Consider the following 19,167-nt stretch of genomic DNA (forward strand, 5'->3'; position numbering starts at 1 on the left):
ATTCTGATTACTTCAGAGTAGTTCCTGGGTTTGGAGAAAAGAAACGATCTCCTGAAAGTTGTCCTTTGATCTCTGATCTCCAGAGGCCCTTTATGGCATGCACACACACAATAAAGGGTGCTGCCCAAGATTGGCCCTGGCCTCCACACCATGTTTATATGTGCACATGCACGTGTAACTCCCCACTCCCATGAGCTTAAACTCCTCTAGTGGGAATGCTGCAGAGAGAGTAGCAGGGGCTTTCTGTTTTCTTTTCCACCTGTGTCTTCTTAGGGAGAGGTTGGGCTGCCTTTATCTGAGTTGTATCTGTAGCTCTCTAGCTATATCTTCATGTACCTCTTGCTCATTCAGGAAGTAGTGGGGGTTTATTGTTATTGTTTGTTTTCTATTATTCTATTACACCTCAGGCATGAATTTCCATTCGAGGAGGGCAGCCCTCTAAGGAAAGGTGTGCTTCTCGGTGTGCCCCGCCTTAGTGGTGGAGGTGCTCTGTGTGCTGCTTGGCTGATGAGTGTGCTCAGCACATGGCTCTCAACCTAGACCCTCGTTTCTAAAGTAAACACAGTGGAAAAAGCTTTCCATTCTGTGATTTTATTTTTTTTTCAGAGCTAGGAGTAGATTTCCCAGCTCACCAAAGCATTTGCTTGGATATAGTAATGATATTTTGCTGAATTGTGTAGTAATAATTGTATAAAAGAACCAGGGAAGAACGACTCTAAAATCTCTCTGGAATTACTGGGTGAGACATCTTTCAAGGTAGGGTGGGGCTAGAATGGATGTAGAAATGGTATGTTAATGAGAACAGAGCCCCCCAAACAACTTTTAATGAAAACTGCTGCCATTAAGAATTATTCTTGGTCTGGCGAGATGGCTCAGTGATTAAGAGCGCCGACTGCTCTTCCAAAGGTCCCGAGTTCAAATCCCAGCAACCACATGGTGGCTCACAACCATCCGTAATGAAATCTGATGCCCTCTTCTGGAGTATTTGAAGACAGCTACAGTGTACTTACATATAATAAACAAACAAACAAATAAAATTCTTTAAAAAAAAAAAGAATTATTCTTAGGGTATGGTAAGATGGCTTAGTGGTTAAGTACACTGGCTGCTATCCCAGAAGTCCAGAGTTCAATTCCCAGCAACCACATGGTGTCTCATGACCATCTCTAACAGGCTCTGATGCTCTCTCCTGGCATGTAGGTGTACATGCAGACAGAGCATACCTACATAAAAAAGAAAAAGAAAAAAAACCCAAAACGTAAATAGCCTGGCATGGTATTGCACACCTTTAATCTTAGCACTTGGGAGGCAGAAACAGGCAGTTCTCTGAGAGTTCGAGACCTGCTTCGTATACAAGTAGTTCCAGGACAGCCAGAGCTTTTAATACAGAGTAGTTCCTCTATCTCAAAAAGAGAGGGAGAGGAAGAGAGAGAATTTTTTTTGGGTTGGGGGGCTAGGGATGTAGCTCAGTAAATAGAGTACTTGCCTGCCATTCCCAAAGCCCTGCATTCCACCATAGTCCCACATGATGTTGGACATGATGGCATGTGCCTGTTACCTCTGCACTTGGGACGTCGAGGCAGGAGCATATAGTGTTCAGACCAGCCTGAGACCCTGTCTCAAAAGACTACCACCACCACCACTGCCCAGTTATCCTAGGTGATTAGTAGAGACTGAAAAACTATATAGATTGTCAAGAGTCTTCATTCAGCAAACATTTCTACTATTCAAGGATGGAGAGAAAGGCTCTTAGCCTTTCTCAAAAGGATCTGTGTGTCTAAGGGAAGACAGAAATGAGCACTGCTGTGGAGTAATAGATAGGAAAGTGCTCTAACTGCTTGTGTATGTGTTGAAAACTTAACCCCCATAATCACATTGATGGCATTTGGGAGTGGAGCCTTTGGAGGTCATCAAAATTTGATGGAGCCAAGATTCTGGGTTCTCCCAGTGGCATTGGTAGCTTTGCTTGATAAGGAAGACTCAGCTAGTGTGCTTGCTTCGATACACCATGATGTGGCAAGAAAACCCTCTCCACAGGCCAGTGCCATGCTGTTCTTGGACTCAGTGTCCCCAGAACTATGACCCAAATAAACTATTATCCAGCCTGAGGTATTTTGTTTTAGCAACAGAAAACAAATTAAGACAGGTTCCTAATCTGTGGCTAAGGGAGGAAGATCTGTACCTATCTGCCTGTCTTTTATCTATCTCTTAATCTCTCGCTCATCTCTCTCTGATTTGACCTGGAAGTGTGTGAGATCCCGAACCAGGTGCAAACTCTCCTGATGGGAACTCCAGGGCCCATTTGCTGTCTTCCATCCATGGAGAGCTTTGTTGGCGGGGGCTTGTGACCTTGAAACAAGGAATCTGAGTCCTAGTAATTATTCATACCACTTTCTATTTTTGTAAAGTTGCTGCAGATACAAGAATCCTCAAGCACCTTTGCTGAGAGAAGCTGTTTGAAACCAACTTTTTGGGGAATTCTAGATCTTCACAAAATTAAGACTTCTATTTTTGGATCCTTACTTGAATCAGTGGATTGGTTTTTGGAACTTGGAGGAGGGATGAAACAAGCCCTTTTGGAAAACTGTTGCTGTTGTACTCACTTCGGGATAGTGATGTCACCATTGGCATTGTGTATCTTTTTTTTTTTTAATTGTAGTTATAAGCCCATTACATACATTGGCTAATCACATCAAAACAGACGATCTTTTTATTATAAGTGAGTGGACTTAATGACCTTACTTTATTATGTGTGTTTATATGTACATGTGCTGGTGCTTGCACGCCATGGCACATGTGTGAAGGTCAGAGGACAACTTTGGGCGTCAGTTCTCTCCTATCACATGGATCCAAGGGATTGAACTCAGGGTGTCAGGCTTGAGCAGGAAGCACTTTTACCCACTGAGTCATTTTATCTTCCTAGCTAATGAATGAATTTAAGTCTGTAAGAGTTATAAAGGAGAATTCTTCATTTTTGCTTATGTTATCCAGAAATGTCAGAGTGCTGCTTAAGGAAGTCAAACATTTTCTATTATAAAACATTTGGTGTGCATATACAGTTGAGGTATATGTATGTATGCATATATGTGTTCATACATATATGAATGTTATACATGTATGCATGTATGTATGTGAATCCAGGTGCATGTGCACACATAAGGACGCCATCTTTATTATTCAGTGAATGTCAATGAATGCTGTTGTGTGGCACATGGTCTGCTGTGTCCTCTAGCAGTGAACATTTGGTTGATTACTATCTGCATTTATAAATAATGCTACAAAGGAGAATTCTGTATTATTTTGTATACATAAATACATTTCTAGAAGTTGATTTTTCTTCTTATTTTTTAGCTTTTTGAGACAGGGTTTCACTATGTAGACCTGGCCTGGAACTCAATATATATGTAGACTAGACTGATCTACCTGCCTCTGTCTTCCAAGTGCTGGGATTAAAGGCATATACTATCATACCAGGTGATTGGCTGATGTTGACAGTTTATAAATATTTTTTTCTTTCAGCATTTCATACATGTATACAATGAATTTTGATCACATTCATCCCCCTCTTCCTTCTCCAGGTTTCCCATATCCCTCTAATGTTGACACTGTAAAAGCGTGTGTGAGTGTGTGTGTGTGTGTGTGTGTGTGTGTGTGTGTGAGAGAGAGAGAGAAAGAGAGAGCGCTTGTGTACGTGTTAGTGAAGGCCAGAACCAGAAAGGTTGTTTGGTTGTTTGATCCCCTTGAGCAGGAGTTACAGATGGTTGTGAGACACCTGAAGTGGGTGCTGGGAACCAAACTCTACGAGACCAGTGTTTTCTTAACCACTGAGCCATCTCTCCAGCCTAACTGGTATTTACTTTGCTTCTGAGTCTCTGAGCCTCCATCTTCTAAATACACATGCTAATGATACCCTTAACAGCAGGCGAAGGATAGATGGAAGATATTTATGACATGAAGACATTTATCCAATCACTTATTGACTTAGAAGTTGCTGCTTCAGATGTGAAGTAACTATTTTCTCATTTGATATCAGTGCTTAGGATCAAACTCAGGATCTCACACATGCTGGGCACATGCTCTGTTACAGAGTCACAACCCAAACCTGCCATGTTTAATTAATTTCCAGAGAGTCTTACTATGTAGCTTTGGCTGACCTGCAGTTTGCTACAGATACCAGGCTGGCCTTGAACTCAGAGAGTTCTGCTCGCCTCTGCCTCTGGAGTGCTGGGATTAAAAGCATGTGCTCACTGTGCCTGGTTGCCATTGCTTATTTTAAAGTGTTGAGATGGAAAGCAGCTTGAGAAGTGCTGTGTTACCTGTTGGGAGGGTCACTCCTTTATTCAGTAGCGGAAGAGAATTCCCCACGTATTATGCCCAAGTTCCTCCTGCATTACACCCCAACCTCCTAGACCTTCTGTCTTCACATTAAACACTCAGACCTTAATAGGCTTTCTTTTTGTCAACTGGGTGTAGCTCACCTCCCTGGGGACATTTGGGCCAATGTGTCAGCTGTTACACTATCAGGTGACATATCAAATGCTCTCCTCTTCCCTTCCTTACCCACGTCTGGGCATTTTCCAGTTCAGATACATATGGGAAAGCCTTTCAAGCTGCCTGGCATATATGCTTCTTGTTCTTTGGACGTGGAGTAAATTTGCTCCAAGGAATGATCTGTTCACATGGTGCTTGGAACTGAAATTTTATCTTTTCTCCTTTCACCTGTACAGTACATCTAAATGGGACAAAGATTCTAATATGTCTGCACCCAGACATATAGTGCCTCTGTATATAGAATTATAGTATCATATTTTTAACCTAGATTTTGATGTCGTACTTTTCTTTTTCAAAAATAATTTATTTTTATTTTATGTACATCGGTGTTTTGACTGCATGTAAGTCTGTGTGAAGGTGTTGGATCCCCTGGAACACAAGTTGCAAACATTTGTGAGCAGTTGGGAGTTGGGCCTGAGTCCTCTGGAAGAGCAGCCAGTGCTTTTAAACAATGAGCCATCTCTCCAGCCCCTAGAATAATAAAATTATTACAGCTTTAAAAAACAAGGAATAAGATAGAGTTAGATAATTGCCACATTTTTTTTTTCCTAAACTGGTGTGGATGCATACAAACTTAAAAGTGTTAAATAAGCCAGGCGTTGGTGGCACATGCCTTTAATCCCAGCACTTGGGAGGCAGAGGCAGGTGAATTTCTGAGTTCGAGGCCAGCCTGGTCTATAAAGTGAGTTCCAGGACAGCCAGGACTACATAGAGAAACCCTGTCTCGAAAAAAACCAAAAAAAAAAAAGAAAAAAAAAAGTGTTAAACAAAGCGACATATCTGTCGAATGCTCCAGTAAGAAATGGGGACATATGAGCCTTCTGTAGGATAGACCATATGTTATATCGTAAAACAAGTTGCAATACATTTAAAAGGATGGAACTCACATAAAGAGTTCTCTGACCACAGTAGAATGAAATTATATATCAATAGGAGAATGGAATTTGAAAACATTGCAGATATGTTCAATTTAAAGTTTGTACCCTTCAGCCACCCATGGCTGAGAGAAACTGCTAAGGAAAAAACTTGTTTGAGGTAAATGAAAACAAAGCCTGCTCCTGGGACTGTTTACAGCACTGTGAATGACCTCCCACAGCTGTGCACTGTCACACACTTCAAATGACTGAGGTGGGAACTCATGTATGCTTTGTGACAGTTAAACAAAACCTTGTTAGCCACCTGTTCAGGAATAATCTTTATTGAATCCCAGCAATGCTCCATCCAAAAAACCCAAACCAAACCCAACTACCTCCTGAATTAGCTATTCTGCGCAGAAGCCTGCTCGGGGAGAAATGCAGGTTCTTAGCCTCGCTGAAGAGCAGGTGCTGGCTAGTGATGCTGGGGAAAGGGAGCTCACAGTCCTAGTGTTGCAGCAGCTTGTAAGTTGACTAAGTTCCAGGTCAGGCAGCAACTGTGATTAAGCTCAGTGGGTTGCCAAAAACCAAAACACAAACCCAGACAAAGTCAAACCCCGCACCTAAATAAACAGAACAAACACCAACAAAATGGGGCTGGAGAACTTTAAGAACATTTCCAGTGACCCTGGGGTTCATTTCCCAGCACCCACACGGCAGCTCACAGCTGTCTGTAGTTTCAGTTCCAGGGCTTCTGATACCCTCACACAGAGAAACACCAGTGTAGGAAAAACACCAATGAACTTGAAATAAAAATAAACCATAAAAAATGCCAACAAAACAAGATTTTTAAAAAGTAGGAGGGGGCAGGGCAGTGGGTGGTGCCTCGGTGGTGGTACACACCTTTGATCCCAAAATTTGGGGAGCAGAGGCAGGGGGATCTCAGAGTTTGAGTCCAGCCTGATCTAAAGAGCAAGTTCCAGGACAGCCAGTACCATGCAGAGAGTCCCTGTCTTGAAAAGCCAATAAATAAATAAATAAATAAATAAGTAAATAAGAATTTTATATACATTGGAGGGCTTCCATTTTTGTGAAGAGACACTATGACCAAGGCAGCTCTTAAAAAGACAACATTTCATTGGGGCTGGCTTACAGGTTCTGAGGCTCAGTTCATTATCATCATGGTCAGAAACATGGAAGTGTCCAGCAGGAGCTGACATCTTGTCTCCCACATGGCTAGGAGGAGGGTCTCAAAGCCCACCTCCACAGTGACACACTTCCACCAAGACCATACCTACACACCTACTCCAACAAGGCCACACCTCCTAATAGTGGGCCACACATATTCAAATCACCACAACTATTTTTTTTTAATTCTTTTATTTTATTTTATTTTATTTTATTTATTTATTATATGTAAGTACACTGTAGCTGTCTTCAGACACACCAGAAGAGGGAGTCAGATCTTGTTACGGATGGTTGTGAGCCACCATGTGGTTGCTGGGATTTGAACTAAGGACCTTTGGAAGAGCAGTCAGGTGCTCTTACCTGCTGAGCCATCTCACCAGCCCCACCACAACTATTGACAAAGCAAACCCACCTCATCCCGTGGGTTCCCTAGCATTTATGTGCCCTTGGAAGATTTCTCAGAATTCCAAACACCACACAGTTGCAGAAACTATCTGCAGCTGGCAAAACCATGCCTCTGCTAGAGCACAAGGCAAATCATGGTCAGCTACAGTGGACAGTCTGAAGCAGCCCCATATCCCCACACCTGGAATTAAAATGAAAACACTTTCTTATAATATTACTGTGTTTTTAAAGAAACCAACATTCCAGATTTTTTCACTATACAATTTGCATACAAACTCTCATTAAGGAGGAACAGGCTCCAATCATCCTCCAAGGCCATTATTTATCAGGTTCCAAAACCACAGAGAGATCACAAGGAAAATGAAAGACAGATTTAGAAGCAGCTCCTCAAGGAAAATACTAGAAAACTAAATCCAGAGATGTAGCACTTTTTAATATAACATTTTATTCCTTGAGAATTTCATACAATGTTTTGATCATCTTAACCTCTATTCTCCCTAACTCCTCCCAGACTTCCTACCACTGCAGCCTACTCCCTAACTTCATGTCTCTTAAAACAAGTAACTGATCAAGTCCAGTTTGTGCTGACCACATACTCCTAGGAATGGAGCCATCCATCATCGGAGGGTGGCCAACCTACCATTGGTCACACCCTTAAAACTGTCTCCCTCCCCGAGAAGCAGTCAGCTGTCTGAGGTTCCCCAGTTAGGGAGCGAGGCATGTGGACCTCTCCACCGCCCATGCTAGAATGTTGACTGGCTTGGTCTCATGCATGCATATCTTGTGCAAGAACTGCAGCTGCTGTGAGTTGCTGAGTCAGTGGTCCTGCCATGTTCAGAAGACACTGCTGCTCCTGTCCTCTCCAACCTCTGTTTGTACATCCCTTCTTCTTCGTCTTCTGAGACATCATCCTCTCTGTGGTTGGGTAGTCCACTGACACTTACTCTCTGCACTCTGATGTTGTACGTTCCCCAGACATGTGTTAGAGAGATTGTATACTATGAAAAAGTGGAATGTCTCACAAATGCAAGCTTGGTTTAATATGTGAACAAGCTATGTCATATTAATGAAGTAAGAAACAAAATTCAAGAGTTCATTTCAGTAGTTGCAAGAAGACATTTGTGACAAAATTTAGTGAACTCTCATGATTAAAAATTAATCAAAGTATTAGGGATAAAGAGCTACTTCCATGATGTGATGAAGGCCATTTGTGAAACCCTGTTAGTGATGAAAGACTGAATGCTGTCCTACAATCTGGAGTAAACTGAGGATTTTTTTTTTTTTTTTTTTACCATGTCTGCTTGGTGTCGTACAGGCAACTAGGAGAGAAAAAGGAGGACAAGATACACATATTGGAAAGGAAATTTTAAAACTCTGCTTTTGCAGATGACATTATTGCGTGTTGAATATCCTGAGTAATCCATTCTAAGGTATTAGAACTAATGAAGACAACAAAGTCAGACTTCAGGGTCAAGGTCAGTAAACAGGATCAGCTCCTCTGTGCCTGCAAAGAGAATGTGAATGGAGCTAAGAAAGCAAGTCTTTTAAGAATAACACCAAAGAGAAGTTCAAGGTCACCCATGGCTGCATAGCTAGCTTGAGTCTAGGCTGGAATAAATGAGACCCTAACTCCAATGAATGAATGAATGAATGAATAAATGAATGAACAAATTCAATACAGTAGAGTAAGGTGTGGTGAGAGGTGATGGGGTGGACTGCTCAAGGATAAGGACTAGCTAGCATTTGGAAGCATTAGGAATGTTCTTGAATGAGACCGGTGGAGGGTACACAGTTTGTGAGTACACTACAACTGCTGGGTTTAGGAAGAGTTCGTGAGTTGTGGCTATCCTGTTACCAGAAAGCCTTATGGGAAGTCACTGAGGGTTGGTGGTCTGTGAGAGCGAAGCTGTTACTTGTGGCTCTGTGTTAGAGGCAACAGAAGTCAAGTGTTGGTAGGCCTAGTGGGCGATTCCTGTTCTCTAGAGGAACCAGTGTGTGCACTGCTCCCTGGCTGTGGTGATCCATGGCTCCCTAACAAGCTGGTTCTCTGCCAGGATCTCATCTCCATGGAGGCTCTGCTTTGTGAAGCTGTAACTTAAGTTGTTATTACCTTCTCCTATCCAGGGTTAAGTGCCTTCATTTTGTAACAAATTGGTATGCTGGGGTTGACGCTAATCCCTTTGTATACATTTACATTTATTTTAAAAGAAGAAAAAAAATCAATTTTCAGTTGGTTGTTGTTTTTGGAAAATTAAGGTTGACATTAAATAAACAGGGTTTCATTTGATTTTTTTTTTTCTATTTAAAAAATACGGGTCCAGTCCAATCACGCGGGACCTGAGACTGCTTTGGTTGGGGAGGCAGAAATCCGCCCTCAGTAGGGCCACAAGCCTCTCCGGTCAGAAAAGCGCCGGGGTAGCTAGGGCGCAGGGTCGGCTGACACTCGCCAGCTACCCACAACACCCGCCACAGGATCTTAAGACTTCTGGTGAGTGGAACACAGCTTCTGCTCCAATCCAATTGCGCGGGACCTGAGACTGCATTAGTTAGGGAAGCAGAAAACCCGGCCTGAGTAGGACCACAGGCCTCTTCCGGCCGGACCAGCACTGGGGCAGCTAGAGCGCAGGGTCGGCTGACACCCGCCAGCTACCCAGGACCCCCGCCACAGGATTTTGAGACTGCTGGTGAGTGGAACACAGCTTCTGCTCCAATCTTTAAACAGTGACAACGGCAACAACTAACCCCAGAGATTACCAGATGGCGAAAGGTAAACGTAATAATCTTACTAACAGAAACCAAGACCACTCACCATCATCAGAACCCAGCACTCCCACTTCGCCCAGTCCAGGGCACCCCAACACACCGGAAAAGCTAGACACGGATCTGAAAGCATATCTCATGATGATGGTAGAGGACTTCAAGAAGGACTTTAATAACACACTTAAAGAAATACAAAGGAACACTGGTAAACAGGTAGAAGACAGTAAAGAGGAAGCACAAAAATCCCTTAAAGAATTGCAGGAGAACACTGCTAAAGAGTTACAAATCCTTAAAGAAAAACAGGATAACATAATCAAACAGGTAGAAGTCCTTACAGAAAAACAGGAAAACACATCCAAACAGATGATGGAATTGAACAAAACCATACTAGACCTAAAAAGGGAAGTAGACACAATAAAGAAAACCCAAAATGAGGCAACACTGGAGATAGAAACCCTAGGAAAGAAATCTGGAACCATAGATACGAGCATCAGCAACAGAATACAAGAGATGGAAGAGAGAATCTCAGGTGCAGAAGATTCCATAGAGAACATCGGCACAACAATCAAGGAAAATGTAAAATGCAAAAAGGTCCTAACTCAAAACATCCAAGAAATACAGGACACAATGAGAAGACCAAACCTACGGATAATAGGAGTGGATGAGAATGAAGATTTTCAACTCAAAGGACCAGCAAATATCTTCAACAAAATTATAGAAGAAAACGTCCCAAATCTAAAGAAAGAGATGCCCATGAACATACAAGAAGCCTACAGAACTCTAAAAAATACGGGAAATGGTGCCAGTAAGATGCCTTAGTGGATAAAGGTGCTTACTGCCAAGAGTGCTGATCTGTGATTTTAGACTCACATACTAAAAAGAGAGAGCTACTGCAAGTTGTCCTGACCTCCATATGCATGCTGTAGTGTGTGCGCACGCTAAGTGAAATGTTAAAAGAAATACAGTAAGAAGAAAGAGAACTATTCAGTAGAAAAGAAAGCATTCATGATCTTATTAATTAGCTTATACTTCAATATTTTATGTTCTACCCTCTTTTAAACAATAGGTATATCATATAGCATAATTAAATATAATTTTATTTCCTTGGCAGCTTACATATTTATTAGTATCTCTCTCTCTCTCTCTTTTAACTTTCTAAAACATTTTAAAAAACTGTATATGGTAGGTTTGCCTGCACAGTAGAGGGAGTCGGATCCCCTGGAACTGGAGTTACAGAGGTTGTGAGCTGCTGTGTGGGTGCTGGGAACTGAACCCTGGTCCTCCCTCCGTAAGGGCAACAAGTGCTCATAGCCACTGACCATCTCTCCCGCTCCGCTGGAGAGTTTTTCCTTTTTCTTTTTTAAACGTAAGTGTTACAGTACTTTTTCGTAAGTTTAAACCTTTTTTAAAGTAATGGGCAGTCTGTAGCACATCGAAGCAGAGAGAACAGTGTTACAAACGCTCACCTCCCATATGGCTGTTGTCTGTACACATGCCTCTTGGTCACTGAGAGAGTTCTGAGAAGTAGAAAGAGAAGTGATTCTCTTTTTTTTTTTTTTTTTTTTTTTGAAGTTTTAATTTGTGTGGTGATAGGAACTGAACTTGGGTCCCCTACAAGAACATCGAGCACTCTAAACTGCTGAGCTGTCTGTCCAGCCCCCTAGACAGCTGCTTAAAGATGTGTCACTGCTAACCGTCTCACTGCTAGAAGGAAGGCAGGGAGGGCCTTCTGAAGACGTAAGGGACATTACACAGCTGGCAGTGAGCCAGTAGAAGGGAGAGTGTGTACCCTGGAGCAGATGGCTGGTAGGTTGAAGGCTAAGGTCTGAGGAGACAAAAAGGAGGAGTTGAAGTCATCTCCATGGGTGTGGAAGCCATGGGGGAAACTAGAGGAAGGAGGGAGGGGGTTAGCTCAGTTAACAGTGCAGGTGAGTGACAAAGGCTGGGCTGGGCTGCTTGGAGCTTAGTCTGACGGATGAGGTGCAGTGCCCTCAGCTGAGGTGTTGCTGCGTCCCTAGGAATGTTTCGGCGTCTTCCTGTTTGCCCGACTCTTCCTTGTTCTGGGCACTAAGACCCCTTGGCTCACCAGGCCTTGCTTTAGCAGACAGTGTAGTTCAACACCTGTCTTCCCATGGACCTGTGTGGTGTTCATGTCTGAATGCTGGGCTGCAATGTGTGGGCCTTGGGTGGGAGAAGAAAGAGAAGGTGTGGGGCCTGTTGACCATGCCACCAGACAGAACTGGTCAGGTTGAAACAAGTTCAGAAAACTGGGATAACTCATAATTGAGAACAGCAAGCGTTAGAACCAGCTCCTTGCCAGGCTCTACCTGTACTGGAATATGTAACTATTACACCATTATAGGACCAGGACAGCCAGTAATATAGCATAAAAACCTGGAGTTCTCTATGCTAAGGAGTTATCTAGATAGGCCCTGAGTGTTGTTAGCCAGTGAGTTTCACTTCCTGGATGGATATTCCTTCCAGAAGGTATGTAATTCCTTGTTCACCCCAAGTGAGACCTATGCATTCCAATCCACCGTGATTAAAGCAGTTTGGACAAGCAAGGACTGTCTTGTTCATCAAGGAGTGCCATGGGGTGGCAGTTGGGGTGTCCCTTCCAGCCCCTCCATTACTTTCAGCACTCCCTCGGACCAAACTGGATTCCCTGTCCCGGACTCTATGGACATCCCTTTCCCCCCCAAGATGTTCCCAACTCCTCGAGGTCCCCTGCAGCACCTGGGTACACAGGAGGTTGAGAACCACAGCGTTCATCCCAGATAGTGCTATTTCTTGCCCCGAGGAACACGTCCTGGGACCCCTAGCTTGGAATGGTTCTGCCTTCACTGAGCTGCGTGTTGGTGGCCTTCTGGCATCCCAGGCAGGCACACAGCCTGGCAAGAAAGAGAAGAGTGGGACAGGTTGAACGAAACCAGAGGGTCCTGCTGCAATGCATGCTGTGCTGCGATTGCTGCAGGAACTGTGGGAAGAGATGCTGAGTGACAGGCCCGTGCTGCTTGGAACTCAGTGCGAGTGAATTCCACCAAATCTGCCTTCCAGGATTGGCTACTTAACAGCATCACCCATTTTCTACATAGTTTCTGAGACATTTTCAGGTGGTGTTAATTTATTTTAATTAAGTTATAATTATATAACTCTCCCCCTTTATTTTTCTCTTTCCAACCCTTTCTGTGTCCCCTCTTACATACACACACACACACATCCACAGGCACACACACACACACACACACACGCGTGTTTGTTGATATGTGTGCCTGTGGGTGTGTGTGCAGGCACAGCACACATGTAGGTCAGAGGACAAGCTCAGGTACCTTCTTTCAAGACAGGGTCTCTCTAGTCAGGAGCTTCTCCACTCAGGTGAAGCTAGCTGGACTGAGGCTAAGCTAGCTGACCTGCAAGCTTCAGAGCACCTTCCTGTCTCTCCTACACGGGCTGGGAGGCCAGTGCTCTTGTACCATCTTTTTACATGTGCTCTGGTGTCTCAGGCTCTTGCAGGTCCCTAACCATCCTTCACCTTTGGTTTTAAAGAGCAGGACAGCTTATCTTGGTACAGTTTCTGGGCAAGTCAGTCTAATCTTGGCAGGGAAGGCATCTTGGCCCAACCTTTTGGTGTATCAGAATGCAGATAGGTCGGCAACTTAACAGTCCTTACTGCCATTGCCAGGGAATATTGCTTCCTGAGAGCTTTCCGAGTGCTTATGCCCTGACCAGTGCTTTGAGTCCATGGTCCGCGTGCTCTAACTGATGTGGAACAGTGAATACGTGCGATTTGCTCTTGGAAACCTCAGTGAGGCGGTGGCATCGTGGGAAGAAACACAGACTTTGGGGCCACGTACAATGTGTTTATTTTACTTTTAATTTTTATATTTTAAAAATATATTACAAGGGTGGTTGTGTATGCTATGACACATCTGTAGAGGTCAGAGGACAGCTTTGTGGAATCAGTTTTCTTGTTCAGTCTTCACATGGGTTCTAGGGATTGAATTCAGGTCAACAGGCTTGTGTGGTATCTTTATCCATGGAGCCATCTTCCTGGCCCTCATCTTTAAAAAAAAAAAAAAAGATTTATTTATTTCATTTATATAAGTATACTGTCACTGTCTTCAGACACCAGAACACCAGAAGAGGGCATCGGATCCCATTACAGATGGTTGTGAGCCACCATGTGGTTGTTGGGAATTGAACTTGGGACCTCTGGAAGAGCAGTCAGTGCCCTTAACCACTGAGCCATTTCTCCAGCCTTCTGGGCCTCATCTTAAATTACACTCTGTGTGTGTGTGTGTTATACACACTTGTGTGCCTTTGTGTGCACGCAGAGGCCACAGGCCACTAGGTGTGTCCCTCAATCTCTTTGTTATTCCTTTGCTGTGGAGCCTCTCTCTGAACTTGGAGTGTACGTGTTTTGCCTAGGCTGGAAGCTTGGAGGCTTCATTCATCTTCAGGTGTCTGCCTTCCTCTGTGCTGGGGGTTACAGGTGCTTGCAAGACCTATGTCCATTGTTACATGGGTGCTGGGATCTGAACTCATGTCTTCATGCTTGCGTAACAAGCACTCCCCCAACCTCACCCCAGCTATCTTTCAGCTCTGAGATGCTGGGTTTTCTGTATGTTTTCCTAGATTAGAATGAAAGGAGTTAATGGTAGGAAAGAGAAGTTAAGAAATGTGTTACTCTGCCAGCTATGGTTAACTAGTTAGCTCTTAAATCTGTCTAGTGAAAGGAATTTATGGGACTGAACGTGAGTCAGCTCAGTGGTAGAACACTTGTTCCTATGTTCAAGTCTCAGGACTGCAAAAATTGCAAACTCAGTTTTAGTACTTTTTTCCCATGCAATTACAGTTCCCAGATGTGATTTTTGAGAATTTATTTGATATCAAAAACAGTAGTAATCCCAAGTGGAAATGATGTCAACAGGGAACATGGTGTCAACAGCCTATCTCCTTTTCTCCGGTTGTCTCTCTTTGTCTCCTTTGCTTGGGAAGGAGGTTTCTGTTCCACCCATCATGACACTCTTCCTGCAGAGCAGGAAAAACAGCCTAGATGCAGCCTTTGACTTTGGTTAATGTGACCAAGCTTGGGTTAGGGATATTCAGAGGAGCCTGTCCCATCCCAGAACTGAGTTTCTTGAAAGGCAGATGGTAAGGTAGTGAGCCTGGTTACCTGTGGGCACTTTCAGAGGGGGAGCAAAACTGAAGGCAGCCGAGACAGAAGGTTGCTTTCCTGACTGGTACGATTACAAGTCAGGGGACTGTGAAAACTACCAGTTTACCAAGCATGTAGCTCACTGGCTCAATTGTTTGCGCTTTGCCATTCTGTTAATAAAACTAATAATTATGTGTTTTTGATCCATTTGCCAAGTGTTCACGCTTCACACCCCATGTGTGACCAAGAGTGTTTCTGCAGCAAGCGCTCTTTGTCTCTGATTGACTGTTTGATAACATTTGAGTGTTCTGCTCTCTGGCTCATTTGCTCTCCTGTCTTCCTTTGCAGAATGGACTGCTGAATTATGAAGTATTTCAGACCCAGTTGTAGATCATCACTCCGCCACGCTCTCCTTTATTGCCTACTAGTTATTTAAATTGGACTTTTAATATCCTACCAGCTGCTCTTCAGACACACATGGTGCATTGCTGCCATTCCCGGGATTGCATCTTTGAGACACACACTCTTAGGAGCCTTCAGCAAACAAAGAGGCCACCTCCCGGTACGGCTACCGGGAGGGAGTCATCCTGACCGCCCTCTAGCCTTGGCCAGATCTGGATTTGAATCCTACCATGGAACCGCGAATGGAGTCCTGTCTGGCCCAGGTGCTGCAGAAGGATGTGGGAAAGCGGCTGCAGGTTGGCCAGGAACTCATAGACTATTTCTCAGACAAACAGAAGTCTGCTGACCTTGAGCATGACCAGACCATGTTAGATAAGCTTGTGGATGGACTCGCTACCTCTTGGGTGAACTCTAGCAATTACAAGGTAAGCCTTACTTTAGGAGATGCTCTTGAAGGTGGTAAGACTGTCTTGGCAGATGAAGATTCGTCCGGAAAACAATCCATTGGAAAGTATTAGCCTGCTTCCTTGACTTTCAATACGACACTTATGTAGGTTATGGGAAGGACATGAGGAAAGACATGTGGGGGCGATTGTCTTGAAAGTTATGGGAAAACATGAGGGAAGGTATGTGGGTGTTTACAAACATTTGCAGCCTTGAAGTTGAAGTTTATATCATGTTTTGTGGGGAGGAGACTTTGACAAGGTGGTGAGCGGCCGTTCATGAATAAGAGGTGTCTTCACTGATCTCTCAGGGATCAGAATGTATAGCATTTTACTTTCAAATTACGGTTTTGAAGTCTACTGGGACCTGGCCAGAAACAATTTGGGTTGTCAAGGAGTGCCTTTGACCCATGGGTAGTGGTGTAGAAGAGATAGTTTTCAGATGTGAAGATTAGAGCTCTTATAAGATAGGTGGGGAGGGGGAGGGTGTGTGGAGGAGGTGGCTATCCACAGATTATTTATGTTGTGAGCATTTTACCATTCAGGGTTGAGCTTCATGAATGCAAACTACAGGGTGCTTGAAGCCCTGGAGAGGTGTCCTTGCCTTGGCCCCTCCTGCATCTTTCCTCTCATCCCTTGACATCAGGGTTCAATTAACAGGGGAAGGAAGCTTTCTGTTCTGTGGACTTTGTCAAGGGGCCACAGACGCCTGGTCTCTTGCAGATCTTTACAGACTCAGGCTGATCTGGATATCGGAACTGGTCCTTACAGGATTCCTCTTGCTTTGCTTCCCATATGCATTCAAGCCCCAGTCTGAACCAAGAGCACTGAGCTCCTATGTTTGTTAAAGATGTTACTAGCACATAGTAGTTCATTCACCCTTGGGTTTACAGTTTTCCTTCCTGTCTTTTTTTTTTTTTTGGTTTTTCGAGACAGGGTTTCTCTGTATAGCCCTGGCTGTCCTGGAACTCACTTTGTAGACCAAGCTGGCCTTGAACTCAGAAATCCACCTGCCACTGCCTCCCGAGTGCTGGGATCAAAAGTGTGTGCCACCATGCCCGACTCCTTCCTGTCTTTGAAGCTGAGCTGAGATCCTGCCAGTTTTACTTATTGGGCAGAAGTTAACGAGTGCATTCCATGGCCAGGCTGCCTGGTACTCTCAGGTCAGACAGAGTCCACTTGTGCTTTTGAGGGCTCACAGGCTACCTTGTCTGTTTGTATCATGGCTCCAGTACTCCTGTGTGTATATTAAGAAGCATTTGGTTGAAACTGAAGGGTACTGTAAGGAAATTTAGCAAGCCTGGTATTAGCTAAGGTAATATCTCCGAGGAAGAAGAATGCTTTCAGAAGCTGGAAGCCGACCTTGTGCATGACCCCTGGCCAGTCGGCTTTACTTCCTCCTTCCCTTCCTACAATGCCACCAGGCAGTGCCACCTGGCAATATCCTCGGATGCCTGTCCATGTTTACTTAACTGCTGTTCTCAGCAAAGGTGCTTCCTCCCTCCCCTGAGGCCAGTTGTATTCACTTGAGTTTTGGTACTTGAGTTGAGGCTGACTGTCCTAGGAAGGGGCCAGTTAAGGTTGGGACTGGAATAATACTGCTGTTAATTAGCAACCTGTGGAGCCTGTTTCACTGAGCAATGTAATGTCTCAGGTTCCCCATTTATCATGCCAGGATAACCAAATTATTTACTAATAATTAAAGATTTATTTTTATTTTGTGTATGAATGTTTGCCTGCATGTTTGTTTGTGCTCTACACGTATATGGTGCCCGTGGAGGAGAGACGAGAGCATCAGGTCTCTTTGAACTGGAGTTACAGATGATTTTGAGCTACATGTGGATGCTGGGAACCAAACGTGGGTTCTTTGCAAAATCAGTTAATGCTCTTAACCTCTAGGCCTCTGTTTCAGCCTCTTAAAAGGTTTGTGTGTGTGTGTGTGCATGTTTGTATGTGAGTGTGCATATGCCATGGTATGTGTGTGCATGTTTGTGTGTATGGGAGTGTGCATATGCCATGGTGTGTGTGTGCATGGTTGTTTGTATGTGAGTGTGCATGCCATGGTCTGTGTGTGCATGGTTGTGTGTATGTGAGTGTGCATATGCTATGGTGTGTGTGTGCATGTTTGTGTGTATGGGAGTGTGCATATGCCACAGTGTGTGTGTGTGTGTGTGTGTGTGTGTGTGTGTGCATATGCCATGGTGTGTGTGCAGGTGTTAGTCCTTACCTTCCTTTCCCTTGGTTTAAGACAGGGTCTCAGCTGGGCGTGGTGGCGCGTGCCTTTAATGCTAGCACTTGGGAGGCAGAGGCAGGTGGATTTCTAAGTTCGAGGCCAGTCTGGTCTACAGAATGAGTTCCAGGACAGCCAGGGCTACACAGAGAAACCCTGTCTCGAAAAACAAAAAACAAACAAACAAACAAAACAAGGCAGGGTCTCTTCTTGCTCACTACTATTGCATATAGCAGGTTAGCTGACGTATACACTTCTGGGTGACAGCCTTCTGATTCCACCTCTCATCTTCCCATAGATTATAGATGCACCTCCATGTCTAGCTTTTATGTGGTTCTGGGAAGCTGAGCTCAGGTCCTTGTGCATGTGTGGCAAGTACTTTATCCCCTAAGCCGTCTCCCCAGCCAGATAATAAAGTTTTTATGAGCACTGAATGAGAGAGTGGGTCTCAGTTATTTCTTGCCTGCTGCATACTAAGCTCCTTTGTGGTGGCTCCTGTCTAGTGGGGGTGCTGGTCAGAACTTGTGATTGCTTCCCTACTCAGGTACAGCATGTGCCTGCATGAACTACGTGGGATTCTGGGCAAGACACACATAAGCAGCACTACCGCCTGCAGAATCTGGAGAATTCAGTCTTTTCAGAATGGATTTGTAAAGTCACAGGAGGGAAGGTTTAGGACTTAGCACTCAGGAGCAGTTCTTTTATCTTTGCTCTTCCATGTTCTCTCTCCTTCCCTCCACTTTCCTTGCCTGCCCTTTTTTTCTTCCTTCTTCTTTTTGATACAGGGTCTTCTGTGTAGCCCAGACTGGCCTGAACTTTGCTGATCTTCCTCCTGTCTCCAGTTTCCAAGTGCTGGGGGTGACAGCAGGTGTGTGCTACCACGCCTGACTGGGGCAGTAATTGTAAGCAGAGCAGGCTGTAGACAAGGACAGTGAAAAAGATTGGGTTCAGGACCAGCTTGCTTGGAACCTAGTCCTCTAAGCTTTTGTTGCGCTGTGCTGTGTGGTGCGGTGCAGATGAGATGAGATGAATGAGCTGCATCCTTCAGTGCTCTGATGTCTGCTGCTTTAATAGAGATGGCTGTGTAGCCTGGGGCTGTTCTGTGGTTGTAGTCCTGCTGGATAGAGCCCCACTCCCTTGGAGGTATTGAGGTGCTGGCTTTGTCTGTTCTTTGAGTG

General features: G+C 44.3%; 1 protein-coding gene across 33 annotated transcripts in view; it reads left to right on the forward strand.

Annotated features, from left to right (window-relative positions):
- The window catches only part of Clasp1 (cytoplasmic linker associated protein 1), a 207,252-nt gene that overhangs the window by 14,290 nt on the left and 173,795 nt on the right, over positions 1-19,167 (forward strand). For all 33 annotated transcript variants that reach the window (XM_085840302.1, XM_085840310.1, XM_085840351.1 and 30 more), the window contains exon 2: positions 15,263-15,741. In XM_085840302.1, coding sequence (XP_085696428.1) covers positions 15,547-15,741 — 195 coding nt within the window. In that variant the 5' untranslated portion in view covers positions 15,263-15,546. The remainder of the gene's footprint in view (positions 1-15,262; positions 15,742-19,167) is intronic.

Source organism: Mus caroli, unplaced genomic scaffold (genome assembly GCF_978045245.1).
Source record: "Mus caroli unplaced genomic scaffold, Mus_caroli_1 scaffold_1, whole genome shotgun sequence".
Lineage (NCBI taxonomy): Eukaryota > Metazoa > Chordata > Mammalia > Rodentia > Muridae > Mus > Mus caroli.